The sequence below is a fragment of the Antrostomus carolinensis genome, unplaced genomic scaffold, assembly GCF_000700745.2.
Source record: "Antrostomus carolinensis isolate BGI_N321 unplaced genomic scaffold, ASM70074v2 scaffold2989, whole genome shotgun sequence".
Classification (NCBI taxonomy): Eukaryota; Metazoa; Chordata; class Aves; order Caprimulgiformes; family Caprimulgidae; genus Antrostomus; species Antrostomus carolinensis.
The window spans coordinates 33,354-59,115 of NW_010340465.1; the positions used below are offsets into that span (position 1 = coordinate 33,354).

At 34.7% G+C, this 25,762-nt stretch overlaps 1 protein-coding gene across 1 annotated transcript in view; it reads right to left on the reverse strand.

The window, feature by feature from the left end:
* The window catches only part of LOC104531295 (cilia- and flagella-associated protein 47), a gene marked incomplete at both ends in the record, with an annotated part of 74,806 nt that overhangs the window by 21,289 nt on the left and 27,755 nt on the right, over positions 1-25,762 (reverse strand). The window contains 4 exons of the mRNA XM_010176145.1: positions 3,725-3,921; positions 17,137-17,317; positions 24,234-24,460; positions 25,462-25,570. Of these exons, the coding sequence (XP_010174447.1) occupies positions 3,725-3,921; positions 17,137-17,317; positions 24,234-24,460; positions 25,462-25,570 (714 nt within the window). The remainder of the gene's footprint in view (positions 1-3,724; positions 3,922-17,136; positions 17,318-24,233; positions 24,461-25,461; positions 25,571-25,762) is intronic.

Genomic DNA, 25,762 nt, shown 5'->3' on the forward strand with positions numbered 1-25,762 from the left:
AATACTCATTAGAAGAATATGTACATGATATAGCTATGTGTCAAGATGGAATTTATAAGTATCATTATAAACATTTACAAGTATCTTTAAGATGCTCTTTAATGCTTGCCAAAATTCCCTTTTCCATCTGTAAAAAAATCTTAGTGTATTTCTTTGAAGTGCTGTTGTGGTGTACTGGCCTTTATTGCCTCATTTGGCTACTGACTGTATTACAGCATCAGTCTTGCTTACTGATTAAAGACTCCATCTGCAAAGGAGTATTTACAGTCCTGTATTCTCAGAAACTGGTCTTTCAAGAGACTAATCTATTTTAAAGAATATCTATACTAAGTAGTATGAAAGCCTGTTCAAGAAACATATTTATCTTGCATCCAGACATTATTACAAGACAGGATCATTATGGTAGAAATTGAGATATTTTGTAATACATGCTTGGGGACTGCAAAAAAAAAAAAAAGGCAAAAATAAAATAATGCTATCCGGTCTCCTACCGTGCAAAAAAGGTTAACATTTATGTGAAAAAGGCTTGTCTCATACCAGCCTTGTCAAAAAAGAGAAGATTGATCAGATCTATGAAAAGAAGTAATCCTTTGGCTCGAGAATGGTCCTCATCCATGGAAAATTGTATGTAAATGTCAGGCATAAACAATGGATTTTGGGGGGTAGAGACAATACTTCAGTCTTTGTTTTCTTCATTGAAAGTCTCTCAAGTTCAGCTATATCAATCTCAAACTAAGAACTACCACTTGTGGTCATATAATCCCATGGCATGGCATGAGACCTGCAGTATCATATAACTAAGTTTGAGTAATATGTATGATTAATGCTTCATTTTTAGTTGTTAAGAGGTTACTTTCCTAGTAGTTGAGTGCAAATTCCTGTTTGGAATGTTGAGATTTGTATAGTGCCTCAGTTTTTCAAACTACTTCCATCACTGTGGTCTCCAAGTCTGTAATAACAACTACATCATCTCTAATAGGAAACGAGGAAAAAAAAGTAATTAAATGGTATACTCATGCTGAAGATAAAATGAAAGGAAAAGAAGGCATCAAAATATTATTTTTATTCATTCCATAATGACGGAACAACTACAATCATCTCATGCTTGTGAGAATTACAGAAACTTCAGATGTTCGGCCTTAACTCCTATATAAAAAAACAATTACAGATGACAGATTCAGGAGGGTTATTATTCTGGTTCTGTCACTAATTCACTGTGTGAGTTTAAGCAAATCACTTGACCATTTTATTCACTCCTTTTACAAAGTGTTCCACCTACAACACAGATGTTATGACAGTGAGTTTGCTAGTGTCTGCAAAAAGTACTTTGAACACTAAATACTAGGTTCAAGGAACTAGGTTAAGCAGATTGAACAACCTTATTCCTCAGTTTCACTCTCTATAAGCATCTGTCTTTTTCCATAGAGTATTTCAGAGTTCAGTAATTTGAATGACAAATATGAGTTCTATCTAATAACATAAAAGTAAAGAAAAATTTTTGATAGATGCAGAAGCTCCACCTAGAATGAATGTATATAAAAATATATCTAACTCCTTACCAGAGTAACACACATTTCTTATACTGAACATGAAAGAAACCTTTTGAAACAAATAATTTGCAATCACAAAATTAAGCTTAAGATGTAAAGAGACAGGAACAACTTCACATTTTTATATTTTCTTGGTCATCAAATATTTGATGTTTCAAATTTAGGGTATAACATTTAGAGCATAGTTTGTGACCACATGTATGCATTCCATAGAAAGAGAGAGACTAACAGAGCACACATTCTTTTTCTCACAAACACACACATACACTTAAAGTATATGCTCCAATTGGGGTACTTTTTATTTCCTTGCTAAGAAAACAAGCAGGACTTAAAAGTTAAAAAGCAAGACCCCTTCATGAAATTCAAAAGCATATACTTAGGTACACTCAGAAGTGAAAAGAAAAAAAAATATAATTCAAAAAGAATAAAGCCAATCTGTTTAGAAACTCTCTAAGGAGATGGAAAACCTCATTATCTTTCTGTGTTATAAAAGTTATTTTTCAGCTAATGTAACATTCAATAAATCAATGTTTAATAAATAATATATTAATATCTTAAAATTTATGTGTAAGAAAAGATAGCACTATAATATTATTTCCTTTCATTTTCTTTACTTTTTTTTTTTTTTTTTTCTATCTTAATGAACTAGTTCCTTGTCTACTTTCAGTATTTCACAGACCATCCAGTATGGTTTCTCCCCAAACATTAAGTCTCCTTGTTTGAATCTGCCCTCACTCTTTTGTCTACAAAATCTCAGAATAATTTTTCTATAAATTAACCCACTAGTTTTCTCCAGTGCCTCTACTATCAAAAGGTTGTATCAAGTACATAGACCAAACCGTAGTTCAAATCTCAGGAAATATTGTATCATTTATATCTCTTAAAGAATCTTTACCCTTTCTCTCACAGCTTAAGCTCCTTCCCTATATTTTTTTTCTGTGATGGTTTCATTGGGCTAGCCCTTGGCCAGCAGTCAACACAGCCGTTCACCCACTTCCCCCCGCCCCCAGGGGATAGGATTGGGGGAAAGGATTAGGAGGCTTGTAGGTTGAGATAAAAACAGTTTAATAATAGAAACAAAAGAAAACTCTAAAACCCCTAATATTCAAATAGTGATAATGATAACAGTAATAAGATACGGAAAAGAGTGATAACCCAGTGCAACTGCTTACCACCCACTGATAAACCCAGCCCGTTCCCAGCTAATGATCCTGGAGGAGCAACAATCCCGAACCGAAACTGTGATCCCAGAAGAGTGAGAACCCAAGCGAATAAAAAAAACGTGTGAATCCCGCCCCCCTTTCTGGTCAGCCCCGGATAATATACTAAACATGATGTGATTTGATCTGGAATATTTCACTGGCACATCCAAATGCCAGTTCTGGGTTTTGCTATTCACTGCGCTTCTCCCTCCCAGTCCTAATGCAGCTGTGAATCAGACTAACACGGTGGCCTTGTACTCCAGCAGTAACTAATAACATTAGTGCTTTTATCAATGATGTTCTCATAATAAGTCTGAACTGAAACCAAAACACAGCTCTTCTAACTACTGAGAAGAAAATCAACTCTATCCTAGCAAAACCAGGATGCTTTCATTTTTTTTTCTTTTAAATTGGAAAAGTTATTTAAATTTTGAGCAATAATTTTCTGAGGGAGATGATATTCCAGTCTACTCCCCATCTTCATTCCTTGGTCTTACTTCTCATGTGCCAAGGGTTTCACATACAAAATAGGTATGATAAAAGTATATATGATCTACTGCCTATGCTTGTCATATTTTTTAAATTGTGTGTAATCTAGTTTTTCTATTGTACTCCTCAACATCTCTCCCTTTCTTCAGAAACAATACATTTATTCCCTAGATTAAACAACAACTTTTTTTCATTTTCAATGTGATAATATTATTAAATAACAAATTAACAATTGTCAAGACGTAAGTGAAATATTAGAAATAAGCCCATCAAACCTAATAATTTAATTACTTTAAGAACTGTCAGAAACTATTTTTCCCAACAAGGTTTATCTTCTGACCAATATAGACTTTGAATTATAATACTCAAGTCAGTATTTACATGGTGCATTTTACAACTGTAAATTTTAACAGTATTGATCCAGAGTACAGTTTTTAAAAACCCTGAATCTTAGTTTAGTTTCTAATAGTAAAGTGAACTTACTATTGGAATATCCTGAATCACTGCCTGGTAAGCTGGAGTTAGAAATTCAAGCTCTGCTTCAGCCTGGTCTGTATTCACTACACATTCAATTTCATAGACACGAACATCGCAGGAAGACTTCAGAAGAATCTGACAGTGGTAGCGACCAGCACACCGAGGAATGAATTTTATAGGAAGCTCAGCTGCATCACTTCCATCTAAAAACAAAACAAAAAAATTGCTATGTTGTAAGCCTTTCAGAAACATTCAAATCACAAGTAGAATGTGGAAAGAGTTCCAATAAACCATGAAAAGTTCCATTTGCCTAATCCACAACATGTAGGAAAAACTCTCCACAGTAATCTCTAGAGTAAGGAAGATGCAATCAAATGCTGTCCATCTTTGGACATAGCCAGGTCTAACAATTCTGCTGCAAAGACTTCCTCTTCTGCTCTTGCTTACAGAAGGGATCGGGTTCTATCACATTATTTTAAGCCCTTCACTATCCCTTGTAGGACACTCCAAAGGAGAAGGGAAGGCACATGATGAATTCCAGTGACTGGCTGTAAAGAGAGTCCCCCAGTCCAACACTCCCAAGGTTCTCTAAGAAACATGAAAAACTAAATGGACGGCAGCTGTAAAAACTTCACTGTAAGTTTATATGTAACAAAGAATGCTTCTTATCATTGTTTTCCTAGGTTAGAAACTAGTGCTGAAACTTGGAAAAGTTAACAAGGAAGGTCAGAGACAGTGTAATGACACAACAGAAGCTTATGGATAAAATGTTAAAGAAATTGCTTCTCCCTGAGGGGGAACACCTGACCATCTCTTGTGGAATTTTGCTGCTTCTTCCTTAATTCAATTTATTTTCTGATGATATGTATGACAACTGGACTCAAACTATTCTCATATCTTCAATGACGACTACTAAATTTTGAAAGTGCGATCAATCTTCATTTGTGATGCTGTTCATCCTCTTTCACAAAGTGGTGTTCCTTATGTATTCGGTTCTCACCTCTAGGCAAATGAACAGCAAAGTGAAGGTTTCTTGTCGCCTTATGTCATCACTACCTCAGGTTTTTTTCACAAAAATACCTCAAGTTCAAGACACAAATCATACAGAATGACATTATTAATCTTTCAACATTACAAGGCTATCAAAAAGATTATAAATTGCACCTCAGGTTTAACCCTCTCTAAAATAAATTAGTTGGTTCTTTCTCAAAGACAAGATTAATAGCCTGGTAATTTTTGAATTATTACTTTTTTTTCCTATTTTGTCACTAAGTTATTATCCCCATTGGCTATCTTCCCCAAAAGTGACCTGAGCTTGTCAGTTACGCAAGGAATGAAACTGACCTTTCGATCGGTTCAGTCCCTAATTTTTGTTGTCTACAAGAACTATTTTAGGATGTTGAAACGAAATATTTACTTAAAATTTAAAGTAGTCACTCTAAATTCTTGCATTTCAAGATAAAATAGGTGTTTACATGTATTCGAAGAAAGATAATACAGTGTACTGGAAGCTCCAAAATATTTCTGCATTAGTTTCACTTTCTTGCACTAAACTGAAATTGCAATTACTAATAATTAGGGTTATCTTTCACTGAGTTGGACACATCTTTGCAATGCACACTTTCAAACAGAAATGCCTCCTACAGAAAAAATTAAAAGGAAAATCAAGAAGAGTCTTCCTGACCATCCCATTCCATATTTATAATATTTAGTTTGGCATTACTTTTGTTAAAATATTTCTTTATTATGCATTAAAAAAATGTAGTAGTTTGACCCACAGTGGGACCATGCAGTCCCGCACTCACTCCCCTCACCCGCTGAGATGGGATGGGAGTCACAACAAAGGGGGCACAGGATTAGGATAAGGACAGGGATGGCTCACTCACCAGTTATGGTCATGGGCAAAACAGTCTCAACTTGGGGAAGAAAAATCAATTTAATTAATTGCCATTCATCCAACTAGATGTAACACTACATCTTACAACACCTTCCCCCACCACTCCCTTCTTCCCGCACTCAAATCACTTTGCTCCCAATTTCTCTACCTTCCCCCCCAGCAGCACAGGGGACAGGGAATGGGGGTTCAGTCAGTTCAACTCTGCCACTCTTCCTGGCATGAAAGTCCAGGAACAAGATGTTCCAAAGCAAGCTTCTCATGGAGTCACGGACCTCTTTGGGCACAGCTTCTGGCTCCGGCATGTGGACATCCATGGGCTGCAGACTCACCCCCCACTCTGGGGTCCACCCCCGCTCTGGCAGCGAGCGACCCTCGGGGTCCCAATTCCAGTCACACTTGCCCTCAGGCTCAACTTCTCTGCTTCAGCATGGAGTCCTCCATGGCCTACACTTGGGTCTCTGCTCCATTGTTAATCTGCAGGGGACTTTGTCTTCTCCTACTCCATACAGCAGAACTGGGTATGAGTCTCCGTCTTTCCCCCACCTCCTCTTTCCTCTGGCAACAAAGCTCTCTCTCTGTCTGTCCTTTGTTTAGGCTGATGGTCATCTTTTGTTCAGGTCAATGGCTTCTCCTCCAGGTTCACCCTACTTTCTCCTTTTCAGGACAGTCCTTCCCCTCACAAATATGGATTCTCAGAGGCATTTCTCTAGTGCTCATTGGCCCAGCCTGGGCTGGGGGTCCCCACCTTGGAGCCAGGAGAGCTTTTCGCTCTCACGAGGTGGCCCTTCCCCCACTACAAAAAAACCCACCTCACTCCACACACACACACAAACCCAACACAAAAAATATATTGAATAATAGGTCAGATGAATAATTGAAATATTATGATCAATTACAATCAATTACAATGTTGGCAGTTAATTCTCTGTGTTAGTCAATAAACAGTACTTTTCAAAGAAAAGTAATGACAGTTCTTTTAACATTAAAAATGTAAAAAAACCATATTCTAGAGGTTAGTAATAATGGCACTTGGTAATTGCTGTTTAGACCTATTACAAATTGTGGAAGGAAGGAAAGAGCAAGAATAGAAATACTATTCTTCCATATCATGATCTGTTGGCATAATCTATGAAGGCAGGAAACTATGGGTCTTCTGCAAATAGTTGACTACTTGCACATAATATTAGCTTTTATTCAAGATTGATGGTTCTATCTATTTAGAAGCTCAAATTCAAAGTTCACAGTGAACTTACCCCAGCCTCTGACACTGTGCATATGTCAAAAATAACTAGTCAAATTAACCCAAAGACTGAATTTAGCGACCAAATGTTGAAGAGTGCAGACTTTTCTAACTTCTGTTTATTTATCAGGTCTTCAAATGAATCTGAATTGGAACATCACGTTTCTCAGTAGTCTTGAAAAAAACAACCACTCTTTTATATCCCTTGTATACCAGGACATATAGGTGCATACCCATTTGAAAATTAAAATCTTACCATTATCTTAAATAACTGCACTAATTTATCATTACTGATGTAATATATGTATATGTATATTTATCATTACATGGCAACAGCAGTTTGTATTTGGCTATTATTACAATATATAATATAAAGTATTGATTATTTCGTTATTATTACAATGTATAATATAAAATATTGATATGCTGGTACTGAAATGCTGTTGTACTGCTTTTGCATATCAATTGCTACCAATCATTTACTCCCATATATTTTCTTTCCTTTCAAATACTTCTAGACCAAAGGTATTCCTATCAGGTTTCTTCTAATAGTATGATCGCTAATCTAAAATCCTTTCAAGGCAGAAGATTGCAAACAAACAAAAAAACCCCCCAACAAATAAACAGGAAGCCCTTCTTATAAAGTATAGGCATGCAAATATGTGAGGCACTCTACCTCAGAAGTTTCTACACATTTCTTTCTCCATTACTCAAAGCCATCACAAGTGTCTTTTTACAACATTTAAAGGCACTGTCTATTCCAAAAAATTCCTGAATTTCCTAACTCTAGGATAAATACTTATTGTTCTTGCACCTGGATACCCTCCACAGTGCTTCAGTTTTAGATATTGGTAGCAACAGATCTTTTATCATTTAGGTAACCGCTCAAATTTATCTGTAGAATGTTTCCCTTTCTACAACAGAGAAGATCCTATGTATGCCTGAATTTTATTTTCCAGACTTTTTGTGTGTACTAAATTATGGTCCTTAATTTTTGTTAAACTTTGGTGCAAATAATTTATGAGTGCTCAGAAATCTGATAACAAATTTCCATCTTCCAGAGTAAAAAATTTTCTCTTTTCTTTAAACATTCAACTAATTTTCACTTTAGCTTTGATTTTTCGGTCTTTATTTATTTCAACTTGATGTCCATACATGTATAGTTCTATCTATTTTTGTGCATTTTTAGTTTTTTAGTATTTTATTCTTCTTCCCCTGTTTGTATAATTTGACTGCATCAAATGTTTATTTCAGTTTTAATACCAAAAGACATGTAATTGGACATTTACCTTAACCTTAGAATTTCATCCATTCTTATATTAAGACCTAGCTTAACAGTTGGAACAAAACTGTCTTTCCTAAGAAAGCTTCCACTTTCTTTGTTATAAGACTAAGTGGTACAAAGATTGTTGTTTCTCTTGAGTTTGTGTCAGTATTTAATCAACCTCACACTCACATCATTTTAAAAGTATCATAAATAGTTTCATTACAAATCTTTGTTATGTAGAAAGTGCTACGCTTTCTGCCTAGAGCCCTTTACAGTCAGACATTCTCCTTTTTTAGTGCTTACAGGTAACCTGAACAGGACCTTTTTCCCCTCAGAGATCACTGAAAGATCAAGCTATTCAAGCTTTCAAGACCTTGAAATAATTACTACAGCCCTTTCTGAACCCTTCCTCACTTGTAACCTCCCTTCTGAAGTATGGAAACCAGAACTGGATGTCATGTTCCAGTAATACTTTCCCTTTCATAAAACAGTATTAACACTGTTGTGCTACTACACCATATTTTTCCAATTATGCATTCAAGGCCTCTTGTTTTTAAAAAATTTCAAACAAATTCCTTAATGAAAAAGCGAGCAGGAGCTGAAGGCTGAAAGCTTTTGTTCACACTGCAAGATATGTACTTTGCTACTTGGCAGATTTCTCAAACATTTTCAGAGACATTACTTTGCAAAACAAAGCCCTTCTTCCCCTTTCAACCTGTTATTTCATCTTTGATACATAACATTATTTAGTATAAAAACCATGTTGTTAAAATAAAACCAACTGCCTAACAAGCTGTTCTGCTTAGTTAAAACTTAAAGCTGATCTTTCATTAACTGCTGAAATGACAAATAGGATGGAGTTTATTTGTTTTTCACAGTTTTACCCAAAAATCCATAACCATTTCCTTCTTTTGCCACCATAATCAGTGTTGTGCTGCTAGACAAGAGCAGCAAATATAAAGCAGGTAAACTGCTTATAAACTCTATTGAACAAAGATAATATAATAGCTCTGCCTTGACAAACATGCTCCTTACTTGCAGGAAGAGCATGTTCTTTTATACAAATACAGTCTTATAAATTGAGACTGCATGGCAGGAAATCTTTAGACAAAACTGTAAAAAATAATAATTATCAAGATTATTAACATATATATGCATTACAAAGTCAGTGACACTGGCAACTAAATTTAGAAGCTTTATAACATGTATCCTTACAAAATAACAGCAAATTGTACCAAATTTTAAATTATTGTTTCATCCTAAAGGTGCACAGAATATGTGAAGGCAGATGAATGCTTATCAACTTATAACTCTGATCCATAAAACTTGTCTATTCAAAGTTTCTTGTGTTTTCACCTTTAGAACGAAGACAGGGAGTGACACTGGGATAGCACAACATTGTTCCAGTCACAGTATGAGACAAGTTCAAATATGCATATAATACTAAATAAAAGAAAATTAATAAAATTAATACAATGAAAGGAAGTTCGTGCCTTCCTCCCAGATCCAGTAATGATGAGAAATGGGCACTGCCAACACTAGATCTATTACTGCCTTTAGAGAAGGTGTATCTTCTAAGCCTCACAAACGCAATGGCCTCCAGACTGCAGCAAAGACAAAGATAAGCCTTGACATTGACAGTCATGCAAGCACCTGTCAGAGTTCACTGATGAAAACTTGAATCATAGATCACCAACCCTAAAGGCTTCATTTGTCAAGTAAGCTTGAAGACTTTGCTGTCTATCCACATGTTCTTCTTCTAGGCAGACTCCAGGTTTCAGTGAATCTTCTGAATTTCAATTCTGACCAGAGAATGAGGTAAAGGATACTTTATATGTTTTCTGAGGATTAACTTCCTCCTTCACCACAGCAGTAAGCCTATTCACACACTAGCATAAGAGAGAGGCTTTCCAAAAGTTCTTCATAATACAAAAAAATCTGTAGCAAATACAACTATTTTTCACTGAATTCATTATTGCAGGGATTAAACATGAAAGTAACATATCCAGTCTAATATTTAAATCTCTCTTGTTTTTGCAAAACCAAAACAACTTCCTACTAATACATGTATAGTAGAAATAGCTATTCGATAGACATAGTTGGAATGAAAACTATTAAGATAAAGAACTATATCATCATTTCTCAGAGCCATATTTTGAAACAGAATTGTATTTTAAATAAATACTTTGTATGAAGGAAGAGTAAAAAGGAATACTATCACTTACACTTTTTAGTCCCATTTGTGCTTCACTATCCTGACTGATCAAGATCATCAAATGTAATTAAATTTTTATCACTATACTCTTAGTTAAATCATAAAACTCAACTCTGAAATCTAATATGATAAGGAGCTTGAATAAAACCTCAAAATGTAAACAATAAAATTAAAAGACAGCAAATTTTTTGTTACTGGAAAGCAGCTATGTAATTAAAAACTTTATTCAGAAGATAAACCCTTAATGCAATAAAATTTATACAGCATGTGGACCATGGAATACTAGGAAGAAACAAAAAAATATTGCATGATAAGGAGCTCAAATGAAACCTCAAAATTTAAACAATAAAATTAAAGGCAGCAAATTTTTTGTTACTGGAAAGCGGCTATGTAATTAAAAACTTTATTCAGAAGAGAAACCCTTAAATGCAATAAAATTTATACAGCATGTGGACTATGGAATACTAGGAAGAAACAAAAAAATATTGATAATGTTTTATTGAAGAATAGATCTAAAGCCCTAGTAAATTGTTGGATATATAAATAAATAAATAAAAGATTTTTTTTTTTTAAAAGATTCTGCTGACAAACCCAATGCTGAACAAGTGTACAAGACAACATTTAAAAGTCATAGAAAGGAGATAAGGTTGACCACAGGCCATGATAAAACATCGCATCACAGATCTCTAACGATACACTGAAATTTAATCTACATAAGAAAAATATTGAGATCAGAGCAACATTACAGACTCGGTTATTCATGGGTAATATTTTCATAAATTAACATGGAGTCAAAAACTATCACGTTTGGGGGTGCCATACTGCTGCTAAAGATGTGTATTTTAGGGAAGAATACAAAACTGAGACCCTCTCTGCTAAGGAATGGGAATTATAACTATCTTTAGGTGTCATTCTAAGGTCTGGTATTTCTTTTTCTCTTTTAAATTGCCAGTAAATATCAGGCTAAAATTCAACAGTCATCCCAATATGGGCATTTACCGTGCTCCTTTAAATGCAATTATATTATATACAATGAAGTGACCAAATAAAATGCATTTATATTGTACAATCTATGTACTGTTCATTATTACTGGTAGAAACAGAATTTAAATCCTGTTATGTTAGACAGAATATAAATAATAAAAATAATAATAAAACTTCCTATCCTAGAGGCACAGAATATGAAAAAATAACTTCCTCATTCCAACATCAACAGGTATAATACATGCAAACATCTGATCATAATACAAATACATCTTGTTATATCCACATTTAGACTAGTCCATACTGTTACAAATAGGGAATAAAAACAAATTATGGAAAAAAAAAATTGGTCAAGAGTACCTTAAACCAGTTGGTTACACAAAATTTTGTTTTATAATGAAGGGGTTCCACATAATATGACAGTCACTTAATTAAACCTGCTGATTATGTTGCTTAAAAGCTTATCACAACCTTTTCTTAATTTTCTCTGATTTCATTAGAAGTCAAAGCTTTCTTGGGAAAGAAAAGGAAGCGGAACAGAAAAGACAGGTTTGATACGAATGAATTATAGGAGCATGTACACCTTATTAGAGCTGCATAATAATGAGTAGAATTTTTACCCTAGGTAATACGGCTGCATCAAAAGCAGCGTGGTCAGCAGGTAGAGGGAGGTGATTCTCCCCTTCTACTTGGCTCTTGTGAGACCCCATTTGAAGTACCAAATTCAGCTCTGGGGCCTTTAGCATAAGAAAGACATGGACCTGCTTGAGTGGGTCCAGAGAAGGGCCACGAAGATGATCAGGGGGCTGGAGCACCTCCCCTATGAGGACAGGTTGAAAGACTTTGGGTTGTTTAGCCAAGAAAAGAAGGAAGAGGCAAGGAGGAGGCAAGGAGGAGGCAAGGAGGAAGAGAAAAAAAAGAAAGAGAAGAAGAAGAAGAGGAGGAGAGGAGAGGCGAGGCTCGGGTGAGACTTTACAGTGGCTTTCCAGTACTTAAAGGGGGCGTACAGGAAAGATGGGGAGGGATTCTTTATCAGGGATTGCAATGACAGGGCAAGGGATACTGGTTTTAAACTGAAAGAGGGTAGATTTAGATTACATATTGGAAATAAATTCTTTACTGTGAAGGTGGGGAGACACTGGAACACGTGGCCCAGAGCAGTTGTGAATGCCTCCTCCTCTGTGGAAGTGTTCAAGGCCAGGTTGGATGAGGCTTTGAGCAACCTAATCTAATAAAAGTTGTCCTTGCCCATGTCAGATTTGGAACTAGATGATATTTAAGATATCTTCCAACCCAAACCATTCTGTGATCTGTGATTCTATAGTTTAATATTGACAGTCTTATGGTCCTTTTGTTTTGTACTGGCTGTCATTCCTTGTGTTTGTAGTTTCATTTATCACACAATTTCTCCATTAACTTCAATGTCACATGTTCCTTTTATCATTAGCCACAACAGGAATGACTCCCTGACTAATAAGGGATTACAGCAAGGGGTGGGAGAAAGGCAGGAAAATAAATGGATAATCCATTAGCTAAAACCTTGAACCAAGTGTTTTGCTCTGGAAACACACACAGGCAAAGCCTTTCTATGGATGCTTTATCCAAGGAAACCAGCAACTTGTTAGTTTGGTGAAGCATAGAGCTGTTTTTGATGCTGCTTCTCTGTTGCTTAACATCTTAACATGTAGCCATTATTTTAATTCCACTTGACATTTGGCTGTTTTTCGATGCTGCTTCTCTGTTGCTTAACATCTGTAGCCATTATTTTAATTCCACTTGACATTTTAGCCTTTTCAATCTTTAATAACACACCACTAAGAAAAGGGCAACTTATTTAAATGCTAATATGCTTAACACGAGTTTCTAAATGCTTAATCCACTATCCTTTGGTTTATAAAGCATTAAAGTTTTACCGTCAATTACTTTTCTCCTGAGCTATATACAGGGATTGAATTATTTCCTAGGCTGTTTCAGATGATCCAGAAACTGAAGCTCTTAAGAATCCTACTTGAGACAATCACTGTGGTATGTGATGTGATCTTCCTACATACCAAAATTTTTACATAGCAAAGAATTGCAAAATGCATTCTACATATCATCAAGATGAGCTTTAAAATGATGGGGGTAAATCAAGACGTAGTTCAATGCACAGATGAGATCAAAGGATCCCTAGCAATCTCAGTATGAAACAGAGCTGGTCTGAAGATTAAACCGTGTCCTTAGGCATTCCGCTAGTGGTAGATTTACTAGATGATCTCCTTCCACATGCAGTAAGTACAGGCTCCTTTGGTCACATAACATTGACACACTATAGGGGTTGTGCTTGAACTGCTTGGCAAGCACAAAGCATCCAAAGTGATCACAGGGTTGCTCTTGTCCTAAGCTTTATTTTCTGTCACTGGAACATTTTTGTGGCTTGTCTTTTTCAATTTCTTTCAGAATTTCCAGAAACTTCCTACAAACACTTCACTTCTGTAGTAGCTCTTCCAACACTGTGTGCTGAGACAAGACCATCTCCCCAGTTCTTACACTTCTAATTTACCTGTAGATCTCATAGGCCATTTCAGCATTAATAAAGATAGTAATTATTCACTAGAAATAATAATTTTGTTTAACTGTAGGTCCATTTCACTAACAACTGTTTTCCAAAATCAGTCTCTTACCTGGTTTAGCATGCAGACTCTGTTCCACACATACCACTACATGTTCGGTTACACTAAGATGCCTAGTTTAAAACTGTAGCAATTCCAACTAACTATTCTTTCACAAAATCTGGGTCATGGCTAACTCAACAAGGACTTTATATACTAAATTACTGATGAAAAATAGATAACATTGTTCAACAAGTACTGGCTCCTGAGGGCTCACTTTCTGATGACTCTCCAGCAATGAATTAACAACAAAATTTGCCACAGTTTTTCAATCTGGCCAATGTATTATTTTAGTCCCATCCAAGTATATGGTTTGGGTTTTGATCCAGATGTCATATTGGAAATAAGGTAAACATTGTATTCTTTTTATCTATTAGTTCTGTAATACTGCCAAAAATGTAATAAGGTTATTTAAAAAGATCTATTTTATAAGAAAATATGTTGAGTGGTATTGATTTTTGTCTTCTAATTCCCTGTTGGTAGAGTTCTTAAAATATTGGCTAGATACTTTTCCTGCTACTGCAGTCTAAGAAATTCTGATCCAAAGATTGATTTTAGTTTGCCTGCTTCAGCCTCTGTCTTTCTTCATAAATCTAAGCACTCTGTCATTTCTTCAGAGAAGTAGCTACTCCCACCCTAAGGAAAGCCACCACCACAGCTAAAATACTGCTGCTGCTGCTTCAGATAAAGGTGTTAACAAACAAATGTTTTGCTTCCATCCACAGGAACACTACCTGGGGACTTCTGTCACAATATTAGATTTTCTAAGTGCCTGTAAATATTCCTGTGTTTCCTCATTAGCACAACAAATACACTGAATCACCTGGCACTGTCTTTGTACTGAACACATCTTTTCTTTCATGCTATCAGCTGGTTATCTCAGCTTCCCTTTGTAGCAGTTCTTTAGCTCACCACCTCTCTGAATTCGCTACCAAAACCTCATTTAGTTCTCTGCATCATCTTGACATTTCTACTCCCTTATGAAACTTTTTAAGTGTCCTAGAAAAAAAAAAAAATAATCAAAAAGATTGTCTTCACTGCAGTATGATTTAGTTTCTGGCCTCACATTGTTTACTTCCCTCTTTGAGATACTTTTGAAATTTCCCTTGATGGATAAAGAAGCAGAATGAAATAGAAAAATAACCACTTCCTCACTGTAATGTAGTTTATTCACTACATTTTAGCAATTAACATTCTAAATTTTTCAGACATGTTCATTCACATTTCAACTTTAAAAGTAATTTGAGAAGTTGCTAAGCAACGGTGACCTGCCATCTCGTCAGTTAATAACTTTTATTCTGAGAACATGATGAAGCCCTCATCAGATTTGAGTGTGCACATTTTGCTATCTCTCCCAGCTGATATTCTCCTCTTAATACACTGCAACCCAAAGAATCCTCTATGCCACTCAACAAAGCCATGATGACGTTTTTCAGTTCACCTCTACATCAATTATCACAAACACAGGCAATTTTTTTTTAACTTAACAACAAAAGGATTTTAATTAGGATTCAGATGTCCTTTCATTCAAGAAATGTTTCAGCCTCCAACCTGTGCTACATCTATTCTACAGCTTCCACTGATTGCTAGTCCTGTAGTTACTCATCAGGCTACTCTTGCTTCTAATACTGCAATAACTATTGTCATCTTCCTAAAAATATGTCTAGTGATAAACTAAAATGTTTTACAGCACAGATACTGTAATCTAAGTAGAATGAATCTGTAACAAAAGGACTTGACAGAAATAATCAAGAAATTATTTATTTTTCTTCCAGAATAGAAACAAAAAACACAAGGGATACACCAAGAATGAAAACAAACGTACACCATGAAAGCACATGAATAATTCCAACGACACTTGGAGAAGTGAACTGCAGAAACATGCAGAAGGATTCCATTGATCAAGAAAAGAAGGGATGAAACAAATCCATGGATTTTTCACACTGGTGGACTGTTTATAATTCAGGCCTTTACTGCATTTGCTAAGAAAACTACTACTTATATTTTCAGTACCAAAACCAAAAATTACTTGTGTTGTTATTGGATATCTGTGGGATGTCACATTAGCTGTGATATAACAATGCACAGATACCCTAGCAGGTAAATATAAACACTATTTTCATTGTAGAATCATTTAGGTTGGAAAAGACCCTCAAGATCATTGAGACCAATCATTAACCTAAGACTGCCAAGTCCACCATTAAACCATGTCCTTAAAATACACATCTTTAAAACACCTCCAGGGACAGTGACTCCACCACTTCCCTAGGCAGCCTGTTCCAGTGCTTGACAACCCTTCAAGTGAAGAATTATTTCCTAATATCCAATCTAAACCTCCTCTGGCAAAGCTTGAGGCCATTTCCTCTTGTCCTATTGCTGGCTACTTCAGAGAAGAGACCAATACCCACCTCACTGCTACCTCCTTTCAGATAGTTGTAGAGAGCAATATGGTCTCCCCTCAGCCTCCTTTTCTCCAGACTAAACAACCCCAGTTCCCTCAGCCACTCAAGTTCTTTTAAGAAATGCACTCTAGAGTGCTTTATAGGTTTCAATAGAACATTTAAAAAAAAATAATCAACTAGCAAAGGAGAGATCAAAATGAAGGCCAAGCCAAAAAGAAACCAATTAAGACTTCAGTATAAAATTTAAGATGCTAGAAAAATTAGAGGCAAAATCAGAGGAGACTGACCAAAGCTGACAAGATCACTCTGAAGACTAATGCACAACTTTTCATTGATGAAGGACAGGGAGAAAACAGCATACAATTAGTTGGCACCTCCCTTGGGCTGACTGAGAAGAGGCAAACAAGAAAAGATATGTGGTATAACTGGCACAGTTTGAGCACAGATCAATGCCGGATGAGAAGTCAAAGTGAGAAATGAGCACAAATTCAGGATCTGTCAGATAAACAAACCAAACAAATTTACTTTAGAGCAAGTCTTCTGTGGCTACGTGCCTTTCAGAAAACCAAGGGCAAGTGGAAAGCACTGTTTTGAGCTTGTAAGACAGTAATTGGGTAATGATGACAAAGACAAGGCTGAGTATTTGATCAATTGTAGAATGGAAAGAAAGAATATTTTGTGAATGTATTTAGGAAAACCTAAAAAATACAGATTCTCTCAGAGGAAAAAACATAAATTCATCATATTTGAGACTATTCTTACCTGTTTGCTGAGGTGAAAGGCCTTTTGCTGATGGAACTTTCAAATTAATTCTCCTTGATGCCAACACTGGAATAGAGAACTTCTTAGGAACCTTGAAGAATTCTTTCATGCTCACTTCTACACTGTAAACTACATACTTCAACTCTGGGGGGAATTTACGAGGTTTGAGAAGTGCATATCTCTGCAAGTGAAGGAATAACGTATACATATGAACAATAATCTCATAATTTCAGGTTAAGAAATGTAAAATTATACAGTTTAAGGGTGTATTTCTAAAACTGAATTGGCAATTGGGCAATTCATATAGAAATTGTTGAGAGATACTTCTAAATAAAAACTGTCTTGTGTAAATTTTTTAGACATCTTGCATCCAAAATATTAATTTAAGAAAAATACATTTTGAAATGCAAAGTAAAACTACTTCCTACCCAGAAATCACTCTGCAAACCTTTATAGGTATTAAGGGAAGGCAAGAAAAAGGGAGAAAAAACATGAAAAGAAAAACATATTTTGTATCAGATATAGACAAATGTTTCTTCTTTCACTTCGTAAAGTCTCTGAAGAATAAAAAGCATGAAAAGGAAAATTATTTTTATATTTTGTGAGGGATAACTACATAGTTAGATGAGCTAACTTTGAAACTTTAACGTTGACAATATATTTGAGAAATCAAAGCATTAGAATTAATCCTCCTCTTGGTAAAAAGCATTGCTAGTCCACAGCATGGAACATATTAGTAAAGGATTAGCACAGTATGTAAAGGCAAACTTAAAACAGGCATCTAAACCTCTTAATAAACTAAATTTGACTCCTGTAAGATAGCATTACAAAAATAATGCAATGATTTCATAAATCATTGCTCAAAATTGCCGTTTTCAATCCAATAACATCATATAATTGCAATGCTCAAGATTAATTGTAAATTGAACAAATTTAGAATCTAAAACTAGTCATATCTTTTTTTATAGACAAGTCTTTGAATTAATTACTATTGTGAATTATATTGAAGCAAATCTAGGGAAGAGATAAATACAGAAATATTCAGATTGTGTTAGGAAAACTGGTTTATTCTCAAAGCCTGTTGGTTTTAAATAATGTCAGGACAGCAGGTATTGCAGTACATATTGCAATGTGACAAGGAATGGTGATCCACTGGGGGAATACAAAAAGGCAATTTAAAAGGGAAGCTTATTGTTCTTAAGAATTACTGTTAAGGGTAATATGGTCAAATTACTGATCAAATCAACTGGGTTTGTGTTCTGTTTTGGGTTGGTGGTTTGTCTTTTTTTTTTTTTTTTTCCCGTTTTAACATAAAACTCATATTCCCTTGTCAGTTTTAGAAAGCAGACCTACACTCTGCCATTGTTTTGTTTTGACTATGAATCTATCATTCCAAGTATCAATATGGTGTTAAACAAAAGGTACAAAAAGTATATATGGAATTTGGAAACCTCTTAAGCTTCAGTTGCTAATATAGGTTTTTAACACAAAAAAATAGAAACATTACTATTCCAGATTCTTGTTTTATGAAGAACAATTGGACATATGTATGTGACTAAAAAAAAATACTCATCGAAACATTCAAAACCAAACGTATGTTAACATAGTTCTTTTTTTACTGTATTTTCACCACTTGCATGGTGCAAATATAATTTACAGAAGGGACAAGAAGAATTGTTATGTGAGTTGAAAATCTGAATTCACTAATTATTAATTTCTATCATGCAAGACTGGAAGTTCACTGACAGTTGTCTCTCTCACACACACACACAAAATAAAAAAATCAATAGGTGCTAATAATTCAGTCACTAAATTAATAACAAGTTCAATTTCTTTCTGATAGGACTGAAATAACAGAAGACTTTGCAGTGGGAAAAAATATATTTCATTCACACTTGTAATGGGAAGTTACAAACCAAAAGTATTGCATCTATTTACCAGTTTAAATATTGGCATATTCAAATATAAATTTATACCTACACATGATTTTAGTAATTAGATTATTTTCCAATACTAGATACAAATCTAACAAGATTAAAAATTTTCAGGAAGTCTTAATTGACAAAGTGATTTTAAGATGACCTTTGGTGGAGCACTGAACACTTTTAAATTACAATTATATTGAAGAGATAGCTTATGATTTAAAAAAAATAACTGAAAAGCTTTATTTTAAGATCCTTGTTCATGCTATCTCATTTTTAAAGATCTGTTAGGAAAAAAGACAGCTGGTTAGTATTACATAGTCTATGAGCATTTCAAATATTTCCTGGTACCTTGTCAAGGAGTAAAGGATGAAAATATTTTTAATGAGACACCTAGATCTCTTTGAAAGGGGAAAAGAAAATCCTGCAAACACACACAAGATTAAACTCTGTTGCCACGAAGGGTAACATTTCCAAGAAAAGATAAAATGTCCAGAGCAATTCAGATAAATGTTGCAGCTGCTTTGCTTCTTTTTAGCATTTTTCAGGGCAGTAAGAGTTAAATGGAATTTAATATTTTTTTAACTTTCATTATCAATAGCAGGTCTGACTGCTGTGCTACAGTAAAACAGATTCCAACATGTACTTCATCAGTGTAATGGTTCATGATATTGCAAGTGTGGAAGTTAAGAATAGTATTTGCATTCAGTTCCTAGGAATAGTTTATTTTTTAGAATAATTTTTTTAAAAATGATTGGAGGTTGTATAAAGCATCAGAATTAAACTCGATATTTTTCAGACTGATTGAATTTCCAAGGTATTTTCTTAGATATACCATCTGCACTGTATAAAGGCTGTGTAAAGGATGGCAGATTCTATTACAGAACGTTGAGGCAGCTTACTCTCTCCTTGCATATCACTGTTTTCCAAATCCTAATTTAGCCCCATTTCCTCCTTCCAGGAATTAACTTCTAAAACTGTTCCTCGTGAACAAAAATATTTATTTTGTCAGTCTTTCAGAATCCCTGTGGTCAATCGTGTTTGCCATCTCCCATAATCCCACATCAAAAGATAAGTGAATACATTAGTCCCACTTAGAACTTTGACAAATTGAAATCTGACCACAGACCCTTTCTGTGAAAGGTTCATTCCTATTCAAATGTACCTAATGTAACTTTTTAATTACAATATCTTCTCTCTTCAAGGACACCAACTTTCTTTCTCAAAATAAAAACCCCATTTGTATTTAAAAAAAACCCAAACTGTTCAAACTGAGCTTACAACTTTTCCATAATCACATGGAAGATGACAAAATTCTTCTTGAATCATGAGGGACTATCAAGAGGACAAACTTTAGAGATCAGAGCTGGACAGATGTAGGATGAGATTCTGTCACATCAGCCAAGCAGTGGAAGCCATAGCTTCAAGTGCACAAGCTCTCTACTCATTTTCCATTGATCCAAACTAAAACTCATCATCACTACCATGACGTGCTATGATAAAAATATTCAAGATTGCTTAGTTACAGGGACAGTAGGATAGAAAGATAATGTACAATGTCCTAACAGCTGGGATACAGCTAAGGATACAGAGATCTGATGTCCACACTCAAATGAGTCATGTCTACAAAGGGAGGCAAAATGGAGCCCAAGTAAATACTTTTTTACAGCTTAACTATGAGGACACATCCGGACACAGTGGGAAGTGCAAGCTTTAGTTTTGGGATTCCTGTACAACAGGAGTTCTCTTCCTTTCCTATCATAGTATCTAATTATACCAGGAGATGACTGGCATCTCTGACTATGAAGAAAGAGGTCTGTATGTAGAAACTGGGTCTATTTGTGCCTCTTTAGGCAGATTCTAGAAAAAAAAGGAAAAGTGAGGCATATTGTTTTGAATTTCACTTCACTGACTGCAACATCCTTTCCCTTGCATACCCAAGTGAATGAATTCTATTTATTCTGTTATTTTCTTTTCTTTTATTCACTTCCTTCTGTTTACCACCATTAGCAACTTCAATCTAAACTAGTTCTGTTCTTCTTCCACATTATCTCCTCTTCCTTTCCAGATATCCTTTTTCTGCCCTTGTTATTTGTTCACCTAAACTTCCTACTTACATCTTTCTCTTATTCACCATTTAAAAAGGCAATTTGTAATGCCAGTTCCAGTCCTAAAAGTGGCACAGAGTTCCATCCTATATTCCTTTTACTACTATCTAAAAGTGGTTTAGGATGAATTAAATTAATTAAATACTCAGGAGGTAAGAAATTAACACAATTGTATACTTAGAAAATAAAATTCAGAACTTTCCTAACATTTTTCATTGAAAACGATTAAAGAAATCACTGTCTGAAACAGGCATGCAACAAGGTTATTATTTAGTTTCTGGTTTTTTAAGCCTTGTGTATATTTATAGGATATATACTAATAGAATTAAACAGCTTAAGGCTTCTTCTCTCTTCATTACTTACATTACCCTAACTGCTTTATTAAATTATGATGCTATTTGGTTTCACATTTATTTTTTTTTTTAAATTATACTAAAGTTTAAGCAAAAAAAAAAAAATCCTTTAACAAATGGTTTGGGTTGTGTTGGCAGGGCAGTAGAGGTTACTTCTGGCAGACAGGGAGGAAGAATGGCAGGTTAACTACTTAACCTTGCTGCTAGGAAGTCCATCAGTGCCCAAGATTGTAAAATAAACTATTAAAATTCTATTTCTAGCTGATTTAAAACTAATTTATGATGTAAAAGACAGAAATAAAATTTTAGCTAAGACTCCTGCTCCTTTCCATTGAATGTCCTTTGAACATCCATTTCCAAACTCCTCAGGCTTGTTGATTGTCACTTCTGTACTCTGATTGCACATTAACTAATACTGGCCCAGCAGTAACACCATTTAGAACAAAAACCCAACACAGTAAATAGGTTCTGATCAGTACGACAGCTTTTACGGGAAAGAAATAAATATCCTTTATTTTTTGGTAACTCTAATCATTAAAGACAATCAAAACTGGTCTTTGTTTCTTACAGTGAGGAAAAACAGTAGTACAAAAATAGCTAAGACTTTCAACCATGTGTATAGATAGGTCGAGTAAAAACACACAGCACAAGTTACTGAATATGCATATCCAGTTCAACCCCAAAAATATGGCCTACATTTATTACTATTTTCTATGTGATTTTAGTAAGCATTAGTAAAATGTAGTTTAATAAGAATGGAAAGCATGCAATTATTTACGTATTTATTCTTCAATTTTACAGGCAAAAAATGGACCAAGTAGTAATAATGTAAGAGAATATTCCCTTCTGTTCATCCATTATATAAAACAATTATGACTGCAGCAAGTGAGGAGAAAGATGGAATAGAAACCAAAAAGGGAAGAGAATAATAGATTTCCAGAGATTCTAGATTTATCTGTAACCTACGACCTATCTTTCAAAGGATTTCATGAGCCTAAACAATTCAATTCATCAAACCACAGCAGCTGTGGATGGGATCTTTCGGTGGTGATGATGGGACAGTTTAGACAACGAACCTAAAACCATACTTCAGCTCCAAATTTAATTGCAGAACACCAGCCCCCCTCAAAAAAAGTTTCTTCACTTAATGCCACCAACATTTCTATATTGTCATTTTTATACAGACAGTAAGAATTTATAACCAAAAGTTATTAGGAACACTTTTCAGAATTTAATTTGCATAGTGGATTACCATATTGAGATCTTTGTCTTTTCTACATCAGTATACAGCAGAACTTCTCCATTTTATTTCTCATAAGCAATTATAAGTCTCTCTGTATATGGAGTAAAATACTTTCTACATTTTAGTATCACTTTTCACATGATATTTTATTCAGTGTTAGTACCCACCATTATGTATTTTCTAACTAATCTAATTGTCCTCCACTCTTCTACAATACAAGTAATTTTAGAACTCATATTAGATCTTAGCATACCTAGTGCTACAAAGAGTGTTACTATTATGTTCTGTCTTGATTACATCCACAGCTTCAGAGCAGTCAAGTCTTTCAAGTATTTGCTAAGTGTCTGTGGTATTAAGGGAATTCAATTATGAGAAGTTTATAAAGCGTTACCACAGCAGTGGATTAGCTCTAATCCAAAAGGAAATTATCTGAGTCTAGATTACACAGTTACTATTCTTGTTCCACTACAAACATGTAACAGATTAAATCTACTCTCATTTTTCCTTATTTAATTTACTTTAGATTAATTTTTAAATTTATCTGTAAACAAAAGTAATAAATTTAGCAACATCAAGACACCAGGGAAAATTATTTTCCTCTTAGTACTGGGAATCATGTAGCACTGAACTACACTCAGGGAACAGTCTAACTGGAAAACTGGAATAGCACAGCTGCCCAACAATCTGTCTAAGGACAGGTAACATCAGGTTCACAAGGGAAATTAAAACGCAGGGTGTGGTTATCATCCATAGAAGATTACATTTTAATTCTATGAGAGCATTCTAATTCTATTTTCATGAGAAAAAAAGCTTGCTTATTTGGCAATATTGTTATTATAAATTTATTTAGAAGCACTAACTGAATGTTTAACGGACTACCTCGAGAAAATTTTTTGTTTCTAGATGTTGAAATCTTGGGAAAATACCTCTGGGTTGGAGTGATGTATAAGTAGGGAGCTATAGCTTATAAGGAGGATCTGTGGTTTTTGCCAAAATTATTTTGTATTGACTGCAAGACAAGGAAAAGTCTGTCCTGCTCTTTGATTTATTCTCAAAGTCTACTCTTTAAAAACAACAAAAAAAAAATCCTGTATGAGAATTTTAACTTCTTACAAAAACCTGCATAAGGAAGGACACTAATACAGATAACTACTACATGGAGTATGAAAGGGTTTTTAAATCAATGGGTATTTTTCAGAAGATAACTGAAGTAAAATGTTAATCATCTTTTTTAACTGCAGCCAAGATTTCTTAAAGGAAGTACTTAATAGTATGGAGTGAGGAAGTAGCTTCAGAATGAACATGTTAGATATTGCAGTGTCTGAGAGGAATTGGGATTAGTAACTGTCAGATTACAGAATGTGTGAAAAAAAACCCATAACTTCATGCTATTTCCTGAAACTTAAAAAATTCAGTCCTACAAATCAAGATCAACTAAATTATTGCAGTAACAGATTACTATTTTTCTCACCTCTATTCTGGACAGCCCTAACAATGCAGTTGCAACTCGAACACTGCTGCTCTGTAGAGTCCCTGTGATCTTTCTTCTCTCATATTCAATAGCTGACATCTGCTGTTGTGCAGCAATGGCCAGGGCCCTCTCTCTTGACTCATTGATCAATGGAATCCTTAGATTTTCTTCAAGAATCTGAGCAAGACCACATTTCAAATATAAAACTGGTTTTACTGCACTTGGACCTGTTAAATAATAAAAAAAAAAAACAACAAAAAACAAAGAATACAAAATTCCTTTGATGTTTAGTTACATGCTATTACTCTAATAGATACTATTTACTCCAGTAATACTTTTTTTTATTAATCATAATGGGGAAATAAAAACAGAGACTGAAATCCAAAGCAAAAGTTGCTTTTCATACTTAATAAAAAATCCCAGACTTTAGTGTTACTACTATTATGACAGTAATGAAAGTTTTTTTTAAAAAAAAAAAAAAAATCTTTTTGCTACCTACACAACACAGCCACTCTTTTATCCCTTTAAATGATGTTGCTTCCCCTTTAAAGGAAGCCACCAGCAATTACTTTAAATAATAGCCACACTGTTTCTGAAACAGGACTGTCAGCAGTTTATCAGTCTGTTTGAAAACAGAAGTATTGGACTACCTATCAAATCGCAACACTGCGTGCAAAACTCGTGTTTTAGAACTAGCAAAATTCTAGGTGAAGATCATAGAATCATAGAATGGTTTGGGTTGGAAGGGACCTTAAAGATCATCTAGTTTCAACCCCCCCTTCCATGAGCAGGGACACCTTCCACTAGACCAGGTTGCTCATAGCCTCCTCAAACCTGGTCTTGAACACTTCCAGGGAGGGGGCATCCACAACTTCTCTGGGCAACCTGTTCCAGTGTCTCACCATGGTACATCTAGCTACAATCTATATTCTGAAGTAGAAAAGAAAAGAAATTATGAAAAAATATTTATGTAGACTATGTTGAAAACAATATGAGAAAGCTGGAGAAGATAGCTAACAACTAGTTGCCTCTCTGAAGAGAAAGGACTGGACAACATTAAAAGAAATAGCTGATAGTTACACTGTAATATCTTTATTTCATTTCACTATAAACAATCGCTTTTACTAGATGTATTTAATTTTAATAAAAATGCACAGGAACTAAAGAATATTTGCAAAGAAAAATAATTTTCTCTATTTTACTCTTTTCTCCCTTCTATTCACTTTACCTTCTAACATACTGCTAAAATGCAAAACATTTGGACTATCCATTGGAAGTAATCCTGAAGGCAAAGGCATATCACCTGTTCCCTCTATCAGGTATAAAAATTCTCCAATCTGAAACACAAGAACATACACATCCACGCAATTCAGAAAGCAACTCATGCAGAACAGAAGGCAAAATATTAAAACTAAAACCAAAGATATCCTAGTGATACTTAAGACCTGACTTGTGAAATAATTTACATATTCAGAAGAATCATTATTCTAAAATATATTTAAATAAAATAATAATTTCAAACCCTGTTA